At 37.9% G+C, this 19193-nt stretch overlaps 1 protein-coding gene across 1 annotated transcript in view; it reads right to left on the bottom strand.

Moving 5' to 3' along the window:
- Nucleotides 1-3291: 3291 nt before the first annotated feature.
- Nucleotides 3292-19193, bottom strand: part of LOC128643745 (uncharacterized protein C5orf34 homolog) — a 46717-nt gene continuing 30815 nt past the window's right edge. Inside the window, exons 7-9 of the mRNA XM_053696568.1 lie at nt 15226-15393; nt 13549-13685; nt 3292-3684 (exon numbers count right to left, since the gene is read on the bottom strand). Of these exons, the coding sequence (XP_053552543.1) occupies nt 3594-3684; nt 13549-13685; nt 15226-15393 (396 nt within the window). The 3' untranslated portion in view covers nt 3292-3593. The remainder of the gene's footprint in view (nt 3685-13548; nt 13686-15225; nt 15394-19193) is intronic.

Here is a 19193-nt window from a genome sequence, read left to right as displayed (position 1 = left end):
TATACGATCTTATAAGATCGTTGATTAGATGTCTTATTTGCAGGAAGGCAAAAAAGTCATTTTTGTGTAATTGAAGTTGGGTTGTAATATTTTGGAAAGAGTTAACCCTTAAATCCAATGTTAATAATTGTTTAATCTATATTAAACCCTTACTCTTCCAATTTTTTAAAATTCCATATGAATTTCCTGGAGGGAACTCAGGGTTTCCTAGGATCGTTAGAAATTTAGTGCAAAATGGATTAATGTTTATTTTTTATTATTATTATTATTATTCTACTTTATTTATGAAGTGCCAACATATTCCGCAGCGCTGTCCATGGATACAATTCATTTAAATAAAACAATACAAGACTTGTAAGAGACAGGACAAAATTTACAAACACATACAGGAGGGATTTCCATACAGTATTTTTGCCAAGCTCGGACTATGTTTTTAAAAGATAAGAAATTGCTAACATTATTTGGAAGATTAGTCTTGGGACAATGTAAGATAGCTTTTAGGTCAAAAGGGGTTATCAGTTTGGTCTCACATTGTAGAAATGTGACATATTCCTGCTCTATTATTTCAACTTTTAATAGAGCTGTTAAATTGTAATATTGAATATTTGGGAATGCTAGGCTTCCCGCTTCGTTGGGTCACGCAATCCGTGCTTTCTTCCTGTTATAAATAATTTTAATCTATTATGTTCAACATTTATTTGGATCTGTCCTTCTTAGAAAGATCGGTATGTTTTGTAATAAATATAGTAGCCTTTGAAACAGTATAGTTTTAATCAACGTAACACGTGCGGTCAGTGAAATCGGTAAGTTTTTCAAATTTTCCATTTTCGTTTTACAGTCACTAAAAAATTTGGTAAAGTTTAATTTGTTAGTATTATTCCCAGGTATTTTATTTGCCTGACCTCTTTAAACTGATGATTTATCATGAGATTAGATGGTTTATTTAGCCATAATAATTCAGACTTTCCCAGATTAATTCTGTACCCAGATATAGAGCCAAATAATTGTATATCCGTTAATAACGTGGGTAATGAGTTGCCCAGATTACTTAAGTAAATTAAAAGGTCATCTGCGTATAAAGATAAAATAAATTCCTGACCACCAACTTGAATACCCGTTAAGTGTTGTCTTAATAATATTGCCAACGGTTCTACTGACAAATTAAAAAGCAGGGGGGAAAGAGGACATCCTGCTTTAATCTCATCTAAAATTTAATGCCCCAAAGGCGCCTTTGATAAAGCAGTAAGTGAAACGCGTATCAGGCGTTCGCACTGCTTCTCTTAATTCAATAACATATCTTAATAACATGTTGGCCTTAAGTGGCATTAGCGTTTAGCCTGTGGTTGATATTAATTTAAGATCCTTTTCTCGTATACTCTAACATATACCGGTAATATAGTGGTATTTATTTAAGAGCCATGTTGGTATCTGCACTGTTACACTTAGGAGTGCTGTAATTTTGTAATATTTATACCTATAACCTAGGGAATAAAGAATCTGAGCCTTATACGGATCATTCCACACCACTCAAACAGGCTGACACGCACTCAGAAGGGTTTTTTATTAGGACGATTGAGATTTTATCCCTTACAGTTTTGGGAGAAGCCAGTGCTAATTTTGTTATTACGAGTGTGTTTCCTCCTTTAACACACTTTTTAAACTTTTTGCTTCTTCTGTTTAATTATTAGATGATGGCTTGTCATCCCTGGTATACACCTACATTCATTAATTGAAACATAGGGGCATTCGCACTGCCTGTTTGAGATAATTTTTTATAACATGTTGGCATTAATTGGCATCAGCGTTTAGCCTGTAGTTTAGTCTTTTGTATATTCTAACATATAGCGGTGATACATTGAGGATAAATTGAAGGACCATTTTAGTAGGGACTGTGAGGGGATTTGCATTTGTAATAAATTTGGGACTGTTTGTGTGATAAACTGCATTAATTAAATTATGATATTCCAGGGTTTCAGGTAGACCTATAATTCTGAGATTGTTTCGCCTGGAGTGATCTTCTAGGCCTTCCAACCTTGCTTGCAATGTTTTCAAGCTATTACCTTGGGATATACCATTCAGCTCAGATTGGTTAATCTTATATTCCAGGTTTGATACCCTATCTTCTACTTCATTCATTCTAGTTGAGAATGGTCTAATCTCATTAGTCAGGCCATTGATTTCCTCCTTAATATCATGTCTGAGTAAGTCAAGCTGTGGAGTTATCACTCCTGATATCTGAGCTACTATGTCACTTATTAATGCACTAGCAAAATTTACCTCAATATGTTCTTGTGTATGTTCTGTTTTAACATCTGTGTTTTTTTAATTTTTCTTATCCCTGTGCTTGGGAGGCATGGCTGGTGAATCGTTCGTGAAACGCACGTCAGGGGTCCGATAGGGGCAGCTTTGTCTCTCCTATCGTCCGTTTTTAATTTTGCTTACTCTTGTGAACAATAATTTACTAAGTAATTAATACCATATACTCTTATCCTTTATTGCATATGTAAAATTAAAACAGCCCTCGGATTGTAAGGGCTTAGTTGACTTTAATTTACCTGGATTGAGGATATTTAATAGTGACATATTGACTTAATGGCTATTATGCTAACCACAGAGTTCAAGCGGTTTTAATTCACAGCTTTTGCTACTGTATGAGTGTGAGTTCCTTAGTTGAATTAATAAACTATAATGTAAGAATGATTGGGAACGATTTTTATTATTTTCTGAAAACTTTATGATACAAGTAGAGAAAAAAGTGTGATAATACATAAGTGGATTTACTCTCTCTTTATAACTTTGTTGTACTCTCAGTTACAACTAGTTTGTCTAGTTGTTGTTAGGTCTTTCAGTGAGCAATCCACTCCAGGTTTTGCTTCTTTGCAGAATCTATGATTCCAGTATTTGAATATTATTTGTAATATGTAAATTCAGGCAAAACCTGGCACTATTTCCATAACTCTACTCCCCCAACCCCTTATCTCTAAACAAGCCACCTCCCATTGTAAAGGATTTCTAAGCAGCATTTTAGTGTGTCTGTCCTGGGACATCTGAAGGGATGAGCATCGTGAACTCTCATATTATTTCACCAATCAGGTAAAGGAAGCTTACTATGAAATCTCATGAATGTTAAGTCAAATCTCATGAGATCACAGTAAGAGTTCATAACCTCAGCACTGCTGATGCCGATTGGCTGCTGTTCATTTCTTCATTTTTTTTTTATTTTTACCTGCAGCTGGGAGCAGGTGAGGTATAACTTTTTACACAGAACTTACTCTGCTGAGCTGAGGAGATTGTGAGGTAAAATATCTTCCTTTTTTACATAGAGATGCTCGGGTGATATTTTCCTGTCAGCTTTTTACAGTTATACTGCATCAGTTTCAAGTGATTTAGCATATGAGTATTATGTCCCTTTAATGTAGACAGATTCAAAAGATTAAAATCATTGAGACACAAAGGTTTCAGTCTATGAAAATATTTAAAAAAAAAAAAGCTGTCAATACCTCTTATCCATTAGGTACTGGATTACTATGGACCCGTATAGCTAATTATTCATTAAAAAAAGTAAAATAATTAAATAAAAGTAAAAACTTTAATTACCAATTTTTATCTGCAGTAGGTATCTCTGATTTTCTTTGAGACTGTTCTTCTAGCCACCTGCACCAATCTGTAGCAGCTCTGATGTAACTGTCAGAAAAAGCACGTTAGCAATCTGTTTATAGCGGACTACATTTATCATAGACTAATAAAAGAAAGGTAGGGAGCAAATAAGATCATGTGCAACAATATAAGTGGGATTGCTTTTAAAGAAACATAGATAGGAACACATCTGCACCAGTGGTGGGAGTTTCCAGACGTTTTCCCAGAAACAGCTACATTCTAGTAGGAAGCATTTAGTATAACAATCCCTGATCTTATGCTTACTATGAATTACTATACATTAGACAGGCAAGGTGTTTCCCGTAGATTAGTATACAGTTATTGTTTAGTAAAATGCATAATTCCTTACTATCATCAGCTGGCACATTATTTAGATTATATATTTTATTTTTAATGTATTTTTTTTATACATAATTTTAAAGGAAATGTATGAGTTCAGCTGATGCAAACCAGAAAAAAATATCCTATGCAATAAAAAAAAAGCTTTCTATATCCTATCCTTTTACTTTTTATAAATGCGGATACAGAAAAAGTAAACCCTTTTATTTCTATCTATGAATGATACAAAATTGCATATTTTAAAATACTTGTAACAACAAAACACGTTACTTAAAGGGATATAAAACCAAAAAAATGTTTCTTCTATTAATTTGTCATTCCGGAGCACTATATGGCAGCAGTTTTGCAAGAATGTTATTTGCAAGAGCACTATATGGCAGCACTATTTCCTACCATGTAGTGCTCCAGATGCCTACCTAGGAATCGCTACAATAAAGAATATCATGGGAACGAAGATAATTTGACAAAAGAATGACCATAGACCATAATGAATGCCTCTGCCAGGCTCATCTTCCTTGCACGTCGCTCTTCATCTGCTGCACCTCTCTGCCAATCCCTTTACTGGCTTCCTCTTGCCTCCAGGATTAAACACAAACTTTTCACTCTGACACACAAAGCCCTCAATTGCACTGCTCCCCCCTACATCTCAGACCTTGTCTCCAGATACTCTCCCTCCCGTCCCATTCGCTCCGCTCATGATCTCCTACTCTCACATTCCTGTCTACAAGATTTCTCCAGATTGGCTCCCATCTTATGGAACTCTCTGCCTCGCTTCACAAGAATCTCCCCTAGTTTTAAAAGTTTCAAGTGCACCCTGAAGACTCTACTATTCAGGGACACTTACAACCTACACTAACCTTCCTATCCCCACTGCTATCCCCTAAAACCCCATAGCATGTAAGCCTATGAGCCAAGCTGTTTGTAGTTCACCTTCATAAGAGCCGACTACAACAGTGCAACTCTCGGCAGGACCCTCTCTCCCCATTTGATCCCTGTAATAGTTTTTATATACCACTTATGTTCATAGGGCTGCTGAACCTGTTGGTGCTCTACAAATACCTGATGATAATAATAATAATAATAAATAATAATAATAAAAAAAAAAAATAGAAGTAAAATTGGAAACTTTTTTTTAAAAATTGTATGCTCTGTCTGAATCACAAAAGAAAAAATTGAGTTTCTTATCCTTTTAATACTGCATATTTTTTCCCTTTACTTTCCCATATGTGTCCTAGTACATATTTGTCAAAATATATAGGTGTATAAATTAGCTTGAACTAAAATTATGACAATATTTTGACCCCTTTGTAATAATAATAAAATAAAAAAAAGTAAAAAATAATTTGCTTGAAAAACATAATTTATGTAAGAACTTACCTGATAAATTCATTTCTTTCATATTGGCAAGAGTCCATGAGCTAGTGACATATGGAATATACAATCCTACCAGGAGGGGCAAAGTTTCCCAAACCTCAAAATGCCTATAAATACACCCCTCACCACACCCATAATTCAGTTTAACAAATAGCCAAGCAGTGGGGTGATAAAGAAAGGAGTAAAAAGCATCAACAAAGGAAATTTGGAAATAATTGTGCTTTATACAAAAAATCATAACCACCATGAAAAGGGTGGACCTCATGGACTCTTGCCAATATGAAAGAAATGAATTTATCAGGTAAGTTCTTACATAAATTATGTTTTCTTTCATGTAATTGGCAAGAGTCCATGAGCTAGTGACATATGGGATATCAATACCCAAGATGTGGATCTCCACTCAAGAGTCACTAGAGAGGTAGGGAATAAAATAAAAACAGCCATATACCGCTGAAAAAATTAGTCCACAACCCAAAAAAAAATAAGTTTATTTTCATTTGAAAGAAAAAAACTTAAATCAAAAGCAGAAGAATCAAACTGAAACAGCTGCCTGAAGAACTTTTCTACCAAAAACTGCTTCCGAAGAAGCAAATACATCAAAACGGTAGAATTTAGTAAATGTATGCAAAGTGGACCAAGTCGCTGCTTTGCAAATCTGATCAACTGAAGCTTCATTTTTAAAAGCCCACGAAGTGGAGACTGATCTAGTAGAATGAGCTGTAATTCTCTGAGGCGGGGCTTGACCCGACTCCAAATAAGCTTGATGAATAAAAACTTTAACCAAGAGGCCAAGGAAATAGCAGAGGCCTTCTGACCTTTCCTAGGACCAGAAAATATAACAAATAGACTAGAAGTCTTCCTGAAATCTTTAGTAGCTTCAACATAATATTTCAAAGCTCTCACCACATCCAAAGAATGTAAGGATCTTTCCAAAGGATTCTTAGGATTAGGACACAAGGAAGGGACAAAAATTTCTCTACTAATGTTGTTAGAATTCACAATCTTAGGTAAAAATTCAAATGAAGTCCGCAAAACCGCCTTATCCTGATGAAAAATCAGAAAAGGAGATTCACAAGAAAGAGCAGATAGCTCAGAAACGCTTCTAGCAAAAGAGATGGCCAAAAGGAACAACACTTTCCAAGAAAGTAGTTTAATGTCCAAAGAATGCATAGGCTCAAATGGAGGAGCCTGTAAAGCCTTCAGAACCAAATTAAGACTCAGAGGAGGAGAAATTGATTTAATGACAGGCTTAATACGAACTAAAGCCTGTACAAAACAGTGTATATCAGGAAGTATAGCAATGTTTCTGTGAAATAAAACAGAAAGAGCGGAGATTTGTCCTTTCAAGGAACTTGCAGACAAACCCTTATCCAAACCATCCTGAAGAAACTGTAAAATTCTAGGAATTCTAAAAGAATGCCAAGAAAATTTATGAGAAGAACACCATGAAATGTAAGTCTTCCAAACTCTATAATAAATCTTTCTAGAGACAGATTTACGAGCTTGTAACATAGTATTAATCACTGAGTCAGAGAAACCTCTATGACTTCGAGCTAAGCGTTCAATTTCCATACCTTCAAATTTAATGATTTGAGATCCTGATGGAAAAACGGACCTTGAGGAAGTGGCCAAGGCGGGCAACCAAACCAGATCTGCATACCAAAACCTGTGTGGCCATGCTGGCGCCACCAGCAACACAAATGATTGTTCCATGATGATTTTGGAAATCACTCTTGGAAGGAGAACTAGAGGCGGGAAGATGTAAGCAGGATGATAACACCAAGGAAGTGTCAGTGCATCCACTGCTTCCGCCTGAACATCCCTGGACCTGGACAGGTATCTGGGAAGTTTCTTGTTTAGATGAGAGGCCATGAGATCTATCTCTGGAAGACCCCACATCTGAACAATCTGAGAAAACACATCTGGATGGAGAGACCACTCCCCTGGATGTAAAGTCTGGAGGCTGAGATAATCCGCTTCCCAATTGTCTACACCTGGGATATGCACCGCAGAGATTAGACAGGAGCTGGATTCCGCCCAAACAAGTATTCAAGATACTTCTTTCATAGCTTGGGGACTGTGAGTCCCACCCTAATGATTGACATATGCCACTGTTGTGATATTGTCTGTCTGAAAACAAATGAACGGTTCTCTCTTTAACAGAGGCCAAAACTGAAGAGCTCTGAGAATTAAACAGAGTTCTAAAATATTTATTGGTAATCTCGCCTCTTGAGATTTCCAAACCCCTTGTGCTGTCAGAGATCCCCAAACAGCTCCCCAACCTGAGAGACTCGCATCTGTTGTGATCACAGTCCAGGTTGGCCGAACAAAAGAAGCCCCTTGAACTAAACGATGGTGATCTATCCACCATGTCAGAGAGTGTCGTACATTGGGATTTAAGGATATTAATTGTGATATCTTTGTATAATCCCTGCACCATTGATTCAGCATACAAAGCTGAAGAGGTCTCATGTGAAAACGAGCAAAGGGGATCGCGTCCGATGCTGCAGTCATGAGACCTAAAACTTCCATGCACATAGCCACTGAAGGGAATGACTGAGACTGAAGGTGCCGGCAGGCTGCAACCAATTTTAAACGTCTCTTGTCTGTTAGAGACAGAGTCATGGACACTGAATCTATCTGGAAGCCTAAAAAGGTGACCCTTGTCTGAGGAATCAAGAAACTCTTTGGTAAATTGATCCTCCAACCATGTTTCCGAATAAACAACACTAGTTGATTCATGTGAGATTATGCAGAACGTAAAGACTGAGCTAGTGCCAAGATATCGTCCAAATAAGGAAACACTGCAATACCCTGTTCTCTGATTACAGAGAGTAGGGCACCCAGAACCTTTGAAAAGATTCTTGGAGCTGTTGCTAGGCCAAATGGAAGAACAACAAATTGGTAATGCTTGTCTAGAAAAGAGAATCTCAGAAACTGATAATGTTCTGGATGAATCGGAATATGAAGGTATGCATCCTGCAAGTCTATTGTGGACATATAATGTCCTTGCTGAACTAAAGGCAGAATAGTCCTTTTAGTCACCATCTTGAAAGTTGGTACTCTTACATAACTATTCAATATTTTCAGATCCAGAACTGGTCTGAATAAATTTTCCTTCTTTGGGACGATGAATAGATTTGAATAAAACCCCAAACCTTGTTCCAGAAGAGGAACTGGCATGATTACCCCTGAAGACTCCAGGTCTGAAACACACTTCAGGAAAGCCTGAGCTTTTACTGTATTTACTGGGATGCGTGAGAGAAAAAAAATCTTCTCACAGGAGGTCTTACTCTGAATCCTATTCGATACCCTTAAGAGACAATGCACTGAATCCATTGATTTTGAACAGATTTCATCCAAATATCCTTGAAAAACCTTAATCTGCCCCCTACCAGCTGAGCTGGAATGAGGGCCGCACCTTCATGCGGACTTAGGGGCTGACTTTGGTTTCCTAAAAGGCTTGGATTTATTCCAATTTGAGGAAGGCTTCCAATTGGAGGCAGATTCCTTGGGGGAAGGATTGAGCTTTTGTTCCTTATTCTGACAAAAGGAAAGAAAACGGTTAGAAGCCTTAGATTTACGCTTAGGTTTTTTATCCTGAGGCAGAAAAACTCCCTTTCCCCCAGTAACAGTTGAAATAATAGAATCCAACTGGGAACCAAATAAATTATTACCTTGGAAAGAAAGAGATAGTAATCTAGATTTAGATGTCATATCAGCATTCCAGGATTTAAGCCACAAAGCTCTTCTAGCTAAAATAGCTAAAGATATGGATCTAACATCAATTTTGATAATATCAAAAATAGCATCACAAATAAAATGAATAGCATATTGCAGTAAGCGAATAATGCTAGATAAGTCAGAATCCAATTCCTGTTGCGCTAAATTCTCCAACCAGAAAGTTGATGCAGCCGCAACATCAGCCAAAGAAATTGCAGGTCTGAGAAGATGACCTGAATATAAATAGGCTTTCCTAAGATAAGATTCAAGCTTCCTATCTAAAGGATCCTTAAAGGAAGTACTATCTTACATAGGAATAGTGGTACGTTTAGCAAGAGTAGAAATAGCCCCAACAACTTTGGGGATTTTTTCCCAAAACTCTATAGATTTTGCTGGTAAAGGATACAATTTTTTAAACCTTGAAGAAGGAATAAAAGAAGTACCTGGCTTATTCCATTCCTTAGAAATCATATCAGAAATAGCCTCAGGAATAGGAAAAACCCCTGGAGAAACCACAGGAGGTTTAAAAACAGCATTTAAACGTTTATTAGACTGAACGTCAAGAGGACTGGTTACCTCAATATCCAAAGTAATTAACACTTCTTTTAATAAAGAACGCATATACTCAATTTTAAATAAATAAGTAGATTTGTCAGTGTCAATGTCTGAGGAAGGATCTTCTGAATCAGATAGATCCTCATCAGAAGAGGATAAATTATTATGTTGTTGGTCATTTGAAATTTCATCAACTAAATGAGAAGTTTTAAAAGACCTTTTACGTTTATTTGAAGGTGGAAATGCCGACAAAGCCTTCAGAATAGAATCAGAAACAAATTCTTTAAAATTTACAGGTATATCATGCATATTAGAAGTTGAAGGAACTTCAACTGGCAATGTACTATTACTAATGGATACACTATCTGCATGTAAAAGTGTATCATGACAACTATTACAAATGACATTCGGCGACATAATTTCTACAATTTTACAACAAATGCACTTAGCTTTGGTAGAACCGATGTCAGGCAGCAATGTTCCAGTAGAAACTTCTGAGGCAGGATCAGGTTGAGACATCTTGCAAAATGTAAGATAAAAAACAACATATATACCCCTGCAAAACTTCATCAGCTCTTTCCTGCGGTTAGTGCCACATGTTGGAGGGGGTGTGGAGAGCAGGGTTCCATTGTTCACATTTGGTGGTCCTGCCCCAACCTCTCCAGATTTTGGGAGGCGGTTATGAAGGAAATATCAGAAAAACTGAACATAACTATACCCAATACCCCCGAGACCCTGCTGTTCTTACATCTCCCCAATATCAAACCCTCACATAGCCGCGCTCTCCTTTTACTTATGCTTACCGGTGCGAAGAGGCTTATTCCTAGAATGTGGAAGTCAAAAGAAATACCTACTCTGACTGACTGGCGGGCTGCTGTCAATGACCTTTTAGTTATGGAAAAACTGCACTACTTCAGGTGCAACCAAATGGTGACATATGAACTAATGTTGGCTGTTTGGTCTCCTGCCCCAGCGTGAAATCTAAGGGAGTCTACCCCCTTCTCTGAGAACAAGGTCCAGACCCTTACCACTCACTAAACTCTTTTTTTTTTTTTCTCTCTCCCCCCTCCTTTCCTTCTTCCCCCAACTACCCACAACTTCTCTCTCTTCTGCCTTTCCTTAGTGTGTCTTGATAGATCGAGACGGTATAACACGCGTTATCTTATAGTACATACAGAATTGATCAACTAATAATGATAAAAATGTCAAGCTTATCATCTCTGTACTTAGATTTTTGTAATGTGGTCCTGCGCTTTGCGCCCCCACAAATTGTTTCCTTTGTATTATTGCCCAATGTACAATGTCTTTATTTTTGTTCAAATAAAGCTTGTTTTTTTTTTTTTTTTTTTCAAAACAACATATAAAGCAAAATTATCTATTTCCTTATATGACAGTTTCAGGAATGGGAAAAAATGCAAATAGCATAGCCCTCTGATAGAAAAAAGCAAGAGGCAAACATCAATGGGGTATTTAAATAATGAAAAGGTTGAAAAAAAATGAAAAAAATAACCGGAAATGACACACTTGCGTCACTAATGATGCAACAGTATGAAAGGTCTCGGCGTCAAGTATGACGCCGGAAGTGACGAACTTGCGTCATAGACTTACTATTTCGCGCCAAAAAAAATTTCGCACCAAGAATGACGCAATAAAGTTTAGCATTTGTCGCACCCACGGGCCTAATACCGCCCGCAATTTGTAAGAAGTAGTCAATTGAAAAAAAGACTAAACCCCAGGTAAGAAATAAATTTCATTTTTAAAAGACATTTATATTCCCCAAATATGAAACTGATACTCTGCAGAAGGAAATACATGAACCTGACTCATGGTAAATATAAGTACAATACATATATTTAGAACTTTATATAAATGCATAAAGTGCCAAACCATAGCTGAGGTGTCTTAAGAAATAAAAAACATACTTATCAAAAGACACCCATCCACATATAGCAGATAGCCAAACCAGTACTAAAACAGTTATTAGTAGAGGTAATGGTAAATTGAGAGTATATCGTCGATCTGAAAAGGGAGGTAGGAGATGAATCTCTACGACCGATAACAGAGAACCTTTGAAAAAGACCCCCGTTAGAGGGACGTGAAGGGAGTATCACTTATTGAATACGATAATTTCCCTGACATTCACTGTACTCTGAGAGGAATCGGGCTTCAACAATGCTGAGAAGCGCATATCAACGTAGAAATCTTAGCACAAACTTACTTCACCACCTCCATAGGAGGCAAAGTTTGTAAAACTGAATTGTGGGTGTGGTGAGGGGTGTATTTATAGGCATTTTGAGGTTTGGGAAACTTTGCCCCTCCTGATAGGATTGTATATCCCATATGTCACTAGCTCATGGACTCTTGCCAATTACATGAAAGAAAATTGTTTATCTTCTATGATAATAGCAGCATTTCTTTCTTAAAAGGACACTGCAGTGCAAAAAGTGACATGCTCTAACTTAAGGGATGGCCTACTACTGTACTAGTTTTTGCAGCTCCCTTGGGAAAAAGCATAACTGAGAATGTGTGCTATAGATTTGTAGCCCCAGGGAAGATAGAAATAGAAATGTGTGCTTGTGGGGTCAGCAGATTATTATACTTTATTTGTGAAGCGCCAACATACACCACACCGCTGTCCACGGTACATTTCATTTAAATAAAACTAGGCTTTAAAAAAAAAAAAACAAGACAAAATTTGACTAACACATACAGGAGGAATTAAGGGCCCTATTCCATATATACAATCTAGAACACTGGGAAGGTGAGAAACAGGAAGTGAGGACTGCAAGGATGAGAATGATGTTAATACAGAATTAGAGGAGTACAATTATTACGTAAATAGAATTAATCTGTTACTGAGTTGGGTGGGAGGCTTCTCTGAACAAAAATATCTTTAGGGAGCATTTAAAAGAAGGCTGATTAGAGGAAAGTCTGACAGCACAATAGAGTGTGTTCCAGAGGGTAGGTGCTGCACGACAGAAGTCCTGCAGTCTAGCATGGGAAGAGGTGATAATCGAAAATGCAAGGAGCAGGTCATTGTTGGAGCTTAGTGGGCAGGCTGGAGTATATTTGTTGATTAGCGAGGTAAGGTAGTAGGGAGCATCGTTGGTAAGGGATTTGTTGGTCAGGGTGAGAATTTTGAATTTAATTTTGCTGTGAATATGGAGCCAATGAAGAGACTTGCAGTGAGATTCAGCAGATACAGAGCAGATAGAGGGTACCCTGTCTATGTCTGGCCCTGTAACACGACTTTAGAAATAATATATATATATATATATATATATATATATATATATATATATATATATATATATATATATATATATATATATATATATATATATATATATATATATATATATATATACACATATACATTGCAAGTCTAAGGAGTATAACCCATACAAAGGGGTAAAACATTTAAAGGGACACCGAACCCAAATTTTTTCTTTCATGATTCACATAGAGCACGCAATTTTAAGCAACTTTCTAATTTACTCCTATTATCAAATTTTATTCATTCTTTTGGTATTTTTATTTGAAAAGCAAGAAAGTTTAGATGCCGGACCATTTTTTAGGAACAACCTGGGTTGTTCTTGATGATTGGTAGATAAATTCACCCACCAATAAACAAGTGCTGTCCAGGGTCCTAGCTCCTTAGCTTAGGTGCCTTCTTTTTCAAATAAAGATAGCAAGAGAACGAAGAAAAAATGATAATAGGAGTAAATTAGAACGATGCTTAAAAATTGCATGCTCTATCTGAATCACAAAAGAAAAAATTTGGGTTCAGTGTCCCTTTAAGAGTACCACTTGGGGGTTGCAGAAAACCGTGCATGTTTTTTTTGCACTACAATGTAGGTAATAATGACTGCATTTCCATTAACATTCATTAACAAGCACCTTGCATAAGATCCTGGCCATTGCAGTCGAACATATTTTGTTGATCCATTAGGAAAGCGCAGTTTACACCAACCAAAATGGTCTGATTCAACAGCAGTTGAACCCACAGGTAGAAACCACTGGTCTTTTATTCGACCCTAATAAAAAGGAAAGTCATTTAGAAAACAATTTCACATGGCATTGTGCACCTAAAGAAGTTGCATACAGCTAATGGTGGAATGATAGTACAATTTACATTTCACACTCTGGAAAGATTTAAAAATAATTGAATGAAAATATGACATTTACTAGAATGGCAGCAATATTAGAGATCATAGCTAAAATACTTTAAAGGGATAGTCTAGTCAAAATTAAACTTTCATGATTCAGATAGTGCAGGCAATTCTAATCAACTTTCTAGTTTACTCCTATTATCAATTTTTCTTCATTCTCTTGGTATCTTTATTTGAAAAAGCAGGAATTTAAGCTTAGGAGCCAGCACATTTATAGTTCAGCACCTGGGTAGCACTTGCTGACTGGTGGCTAAATATAGCCACCAATCAGCAAGAACTATCCAGGGCCATAGCATTTTAGTGTTAATATTACTTTGTTGCCAGAGTATATATTGGCATTTTATTATTTGTTTTATTAGTACGCTTTTATGCGCTCAAGTTTTCATGCGCTCAAGTTGTGAACACACCTGTTTGATATGGGACTTTGATACCTATCCACATTAAACGGACTTGGTCACGGTACCTTGGATCAAAGAACACAGACCCGAGGCGAACTAACAAACAGCAGTTTAGGACTGAAAGACTGCAGACTCCTGAGGACATCTAATGTATCCCGGCACCATACATACATTTTATGTGCATATGTAGTGTACCTCGGCTCTTAAGAGAGGCTTTCATTGTGAGTGAGCATTTGGCTAGTGTTATTAAACATTGTTTATGTGAACTATATTGATCTACACTGAGATCCTTTCCGGTGTGGCACTTCTGTCTTTTTGTATCTTATAGACTATCCCTTTAAATAAAATTTAGATTTTTTTGTAATTCGTTTCTTACTAAAACACAAGTGAGGACACTGATAAGGAGATAATATATTGGCACTTACACATTAAAACCATCTGACTAAATGATCTTGAGCAGCCTTGGCCAAATAAGTAGAATCTTAAAAGGGACAGTAAACACCTTGTAATTATGCTTCTTTAGCCTTCTAATAGATGAACATATCAGCAGTCTGTTTTGCTGTAATTGTTATTCAATGGTCAAACTCCACCCACAAATGTCCTTATTTAGAGGAGACAATCTGGGCTTGAGTCTAGAGATGATTGCATTGCCACTGTCATTGCATTAACAAAATCTAAATTGCATGGTTACAGCAGAAATTATAGAGCAAACTGTAAATTAGGGAGAGTGATGTGGCATTTTTAGGCCACTAATTGGAGGATACATAAGTATGCGTTTCTAGGACAGTGCATGAGTGTGTACCATGTACTCGACTTTATCTCTCTTTTTAATCCTCTTGCAGGGGTTAAACACAAACTACTTAGGGCACTTTGCTGTACTTGGTTAGAGCAGTCTGGTTTTAATTTTAATTCTAATCTCCCACTGAAGTTCACTGTTAACAAATCTACATTTAAAAAACACTAACACAAGATTCTCTTTGTAATTTTACAAGCATAAGGAAATCTACCTGTTTGTGTTTGTGAAAGGAAAATCCCCAAATCATATGCAGAATCACACCATCCAAAAATGTAGCGAGCACCATATTATCAGAGTAAGCTGCAAAACTCCCTATGCCCGGAACATCAGACTTCACAATCCGTTTTGGTACAGAAGGCTTGGTGTCTTCCAAAGATTCCTGAAATTATATAGGAGTCTTAAGAGCAATTCCAGATGAAACACGTGACAAAAACAAGTAAATCCTTTATTTTTTAACCAAAGAGAAAACAACCATTACATTATTAACCTTTAAAAGAGACAAGGAGGTGAATGGTATGATGCAATGCAAAGGGCGTGAGTGTTGGTACACAGAGCATATTTACCAACCAGCGCATTTGTTATAGTAGATCTTGGCTCTCACGTAACCTTCAATATTACAATATTTCCCCCTATATCAAACATATTTAATGATCTTTTAATGAACTGACCACCCAATGTATAAGCCGACAAAATAGCAATACATTTGTGACTCAAAGTTCCAGGGAACAGGATTCCTAGATCTACAGTGAAGCAAGAAGAAAATACGTTTTTATTCATTCAACCACAAGGAGAAAGAGATGAGCCAGAAGAGTCTGTGTAAAGCAGGTTTGTATGCTCCTGTCCATCAGTTCTTACAAATCTAGTTCAGCAATCTCAAGTGATGTGAGCCAGGGTAAATTAGCAACTAAAAATCTAGTTCTGGCTCCTACAAATGTGAATTATTTTTTTTACATAATTTTCCAATGCAAAAATCATTCCCTGTCTCTATGCCTGGCTACTTAGTATTCTGGATCATACCTTAACTTTCAATACTTGTCAACCTCTGATATAGTATGGTATTATTAATATTATGGAAACGCCTGCTTAGCCTATTCACACCCATGTATAATATATATATATATATATATATATATATATATATATATATATATATATATATATACACACACACACACACATATACACATATATATATATATATATATATATATATATATATATATATATATATATATATATATATATATATATACATACACACACACACACACATACATACACATATACATACCAAAATTTATGCTTACCTGATAAATTTCTTTCTTTTGCGATGTACTGAGTCCACGGATTCATCCTAACTTGTGGGATATTGTCCTTCCTGACAGGAAGTAGCAAAGAGAGCACCACAGCAGAGCTGTCTATATAGCTCCCCCCTTAACTCCACCCCCCAGTCATTCGACCGAAGGCCAAGGAAGAAAAGGAGAAACTATAAGGTGCAGAGGTGACTGAAGTTTACATAAAAAATACTATCTGTCTTGAATAGACAGGGCAGGCCGTGGACTCGGTACATCGCAAAAGAAAGAAATTTATCAGGTAAGCATACATTTTGTTTTCTTTTGCAAGATGTACAGAGTCCACGGATTCATCCTAACTTGTGGGATACCAAAACCAAAGCATTAGGACACGGATGAATGGAGGGACAAGACAGGAACCTAAACGGAAGGCACCACTGCTTGCAAAACCTTTCTCCCAAAAAGAGCCTCCGGAGAAGCAAAAGTATCAAATTTGTAAAATTTGGAAAAGGTATGAAGCGAAGACCAAGTCGCAGCCTTACAAATCTGTTCAACAGAAGCATAATTTTTAAAAGCCCATGTGGAAGCCACCGCTCTAGTGGAGTGAGCTGTAATTCTTTCAGGAGGCCACTGTCCAGCAGTCTCATAAGCCAAACGGATGATGCTTTTCAGCCAAAAGGAAAGAGGTAGCCGTAGCCTTTTGACCTCTACGCTTTCCAGCATAGACAACAAACAAAAAAGCTGATCGGTGAAAATCTTTGGTTGCCTGCAAATAATACTTCAAGGCACGAACCACGGCCAAGTTGTGCAACAGACGTTCCTTCTTAGAAGAAGGATTAGGACACAGAGAAGGAACAACAATTTCCCGATTGATATTCCTGTTAGAAACAACCTTAGGGAGGAACCCAGGTTTGGTACGCAAAACCACCTTATCAACATGGAAAACAAGATAAGGCGAGTCACATTGTAATGCAGATAGTTCAGAAACTCTTCGAGCTGAAGAGATAGCAACTAGAAACAGAACTTTCCAAAATAGAAGCTTAATATCTATGGAATGCATGGGTTCAACGGAACCCCCTGAAGAACTTTAAGAACTAAATTTAGACTCCATGGCGGAGCAACAGGTTTAAACACAGGCTTAATTCTAACTAAAGCCTGACAAAAAACCCGAACGTCTGGGACATCTGCCAGACGCTTGTGCAACAGAATAGATAAAGCAGATATCTGTCCCGTTAAGGAACTAGCGGACAATCCTTTCTCCGATCCTTCTTGGAGAAAAGACAAAATCCTAGGAATCCTGATCTTACTCCATGAGTAGCCTTTGGATTCGCACCAAAAAAGATATTTACGCCATATCTTATGATAGATCTTCCTGGTTTCGAGCCTGAATCAAGGTATCTATGACCGACTCAGAGAAAGCCCGCTTTGATAAAATCAAGCGTTCAATCTCCAAGCAGTCAGTTGCAGAGAAATTAGATTTGGATGCTTGAATGGACCTTGAATCAAAAGGTCCCGTCTCAGTGGCAGAGATGACATATCCACCAGGTCTGCATACCAAGTCCTGCGTGGCCACGCAGGCGCTATCAAAATCACTGAAGCTCTCTCCTGTTTGATTCTGGCAATCAGACGCGGAAGGAAAGGGAATGGTGGAAACACATAAGCCAGGTTGAACGACCAGGGTACTGCTAGAGCATCTATCAGTACTGCCTGAGGATCCCTTGACCTGGATCCGTAACAAGGAAGTTTGGCGTTCTGACGAGACGCCATCAGATCCAATTCTGGTGTGACCCATAGCTGAACCAGTTGAGCAAACACCTCCGGATGGAGCTCCCACTCCTCCGGATGAAAAGTCTGACGACTTAGAAAATCTGCCTCCCAGTTCTCCACCCCTGGGATATAGATCGCTGATAGATGGCAAGAGTGAGCCTCTGCCCATCGGATTATCCTGGAAACTGCTATCATCGCCAAGGAACTCCTTGTTCCCCCCTGATGATTGATATAAGCTACAGTCGTGATGTTGTCCGACTGAAACCTGATGAATCCGGCCGAAGCCAGCTGAGGCCACGCCGGAAGAGCATTGAATATCGCTCTTAATTCCAGAATATTTAAAATCGGTAGGAAGGCCTCCTCCCGAGTCCACAAACCCTGTGCTTTCAGGGAATTCCAGACTGTACCCCAGCCCAGTAGGCTGGCGTCCGTCGTCACAATAACCCACGCTGGTCTGCGGAAACACATTCCCCTGGACAGGTGATCCTGTGACAACCACCAAAGAAGAGAGTCTCTGGTCTCTTGATCCAGATTTATCTGAGGAGATAAATCTGCATAATCCCCATTCCACTGTTTGAGCATGTATAGTTGCAGTGGTCTGAGATGCAAGCGAGCAAACGGAACTATGTTAATTGCCACTACCATAAGTCCGAATACCTCCATACACTGAGCTACTGACGGCCGAGTAATGGAATTAAGAGCTCGGCAGGTGGTTAAAATCTTTGATTTCCTGACCTCCGTCAGAAATATTTTCATGTCCACCGAATCTATCAGAGTTCCCAGGAATGGAACTCTTGTGAGAGGAATAAGAGAACTCTTTTTGACGTTCACCTTCCACCCATGAGATCTTAGAAAGGCCAACACTAAGTCCGTGTGAGACGTGGCAAGTTGGAAAGTCGACACTTGAATTAAGATGTCGTCTAGATAAGGCGCCACTGCTATGCCCCTCGGCCTTAGGACCGCCAGAAGGGACCCTAGCACCTTTGTGAAGATTCTTGGTGCCGTGGCCAACCCGAAGGGAAGAGCCACAAACTGGTAATGCCTGTCCAAAAAGGCAAACCTGAGGAACTGGTGATGATCTTTGTGGATAGGAATGTGTAGATACGCATCCTTTAGATCT

Source organism: Bombina bombina, unplaced genomic scaffold (assembly GCF_027579735.1).
Source record: "Bombina bombina isolate aBomBom1 unplaced genomic scaffold, aBomBom1.pri scaffold_1534, whole genome shotgun sequence".
Lineage (NCBI taxonomy): Eukaryota > Metazoa > Chordata > Amphibia > Anura > Bombinatoridae > Bombina > Bombina bombina.
Note: the sequence above shows the minus strand (reverse complement) of the source record. Positions and strands in the feature narration are given on the sequence as shown.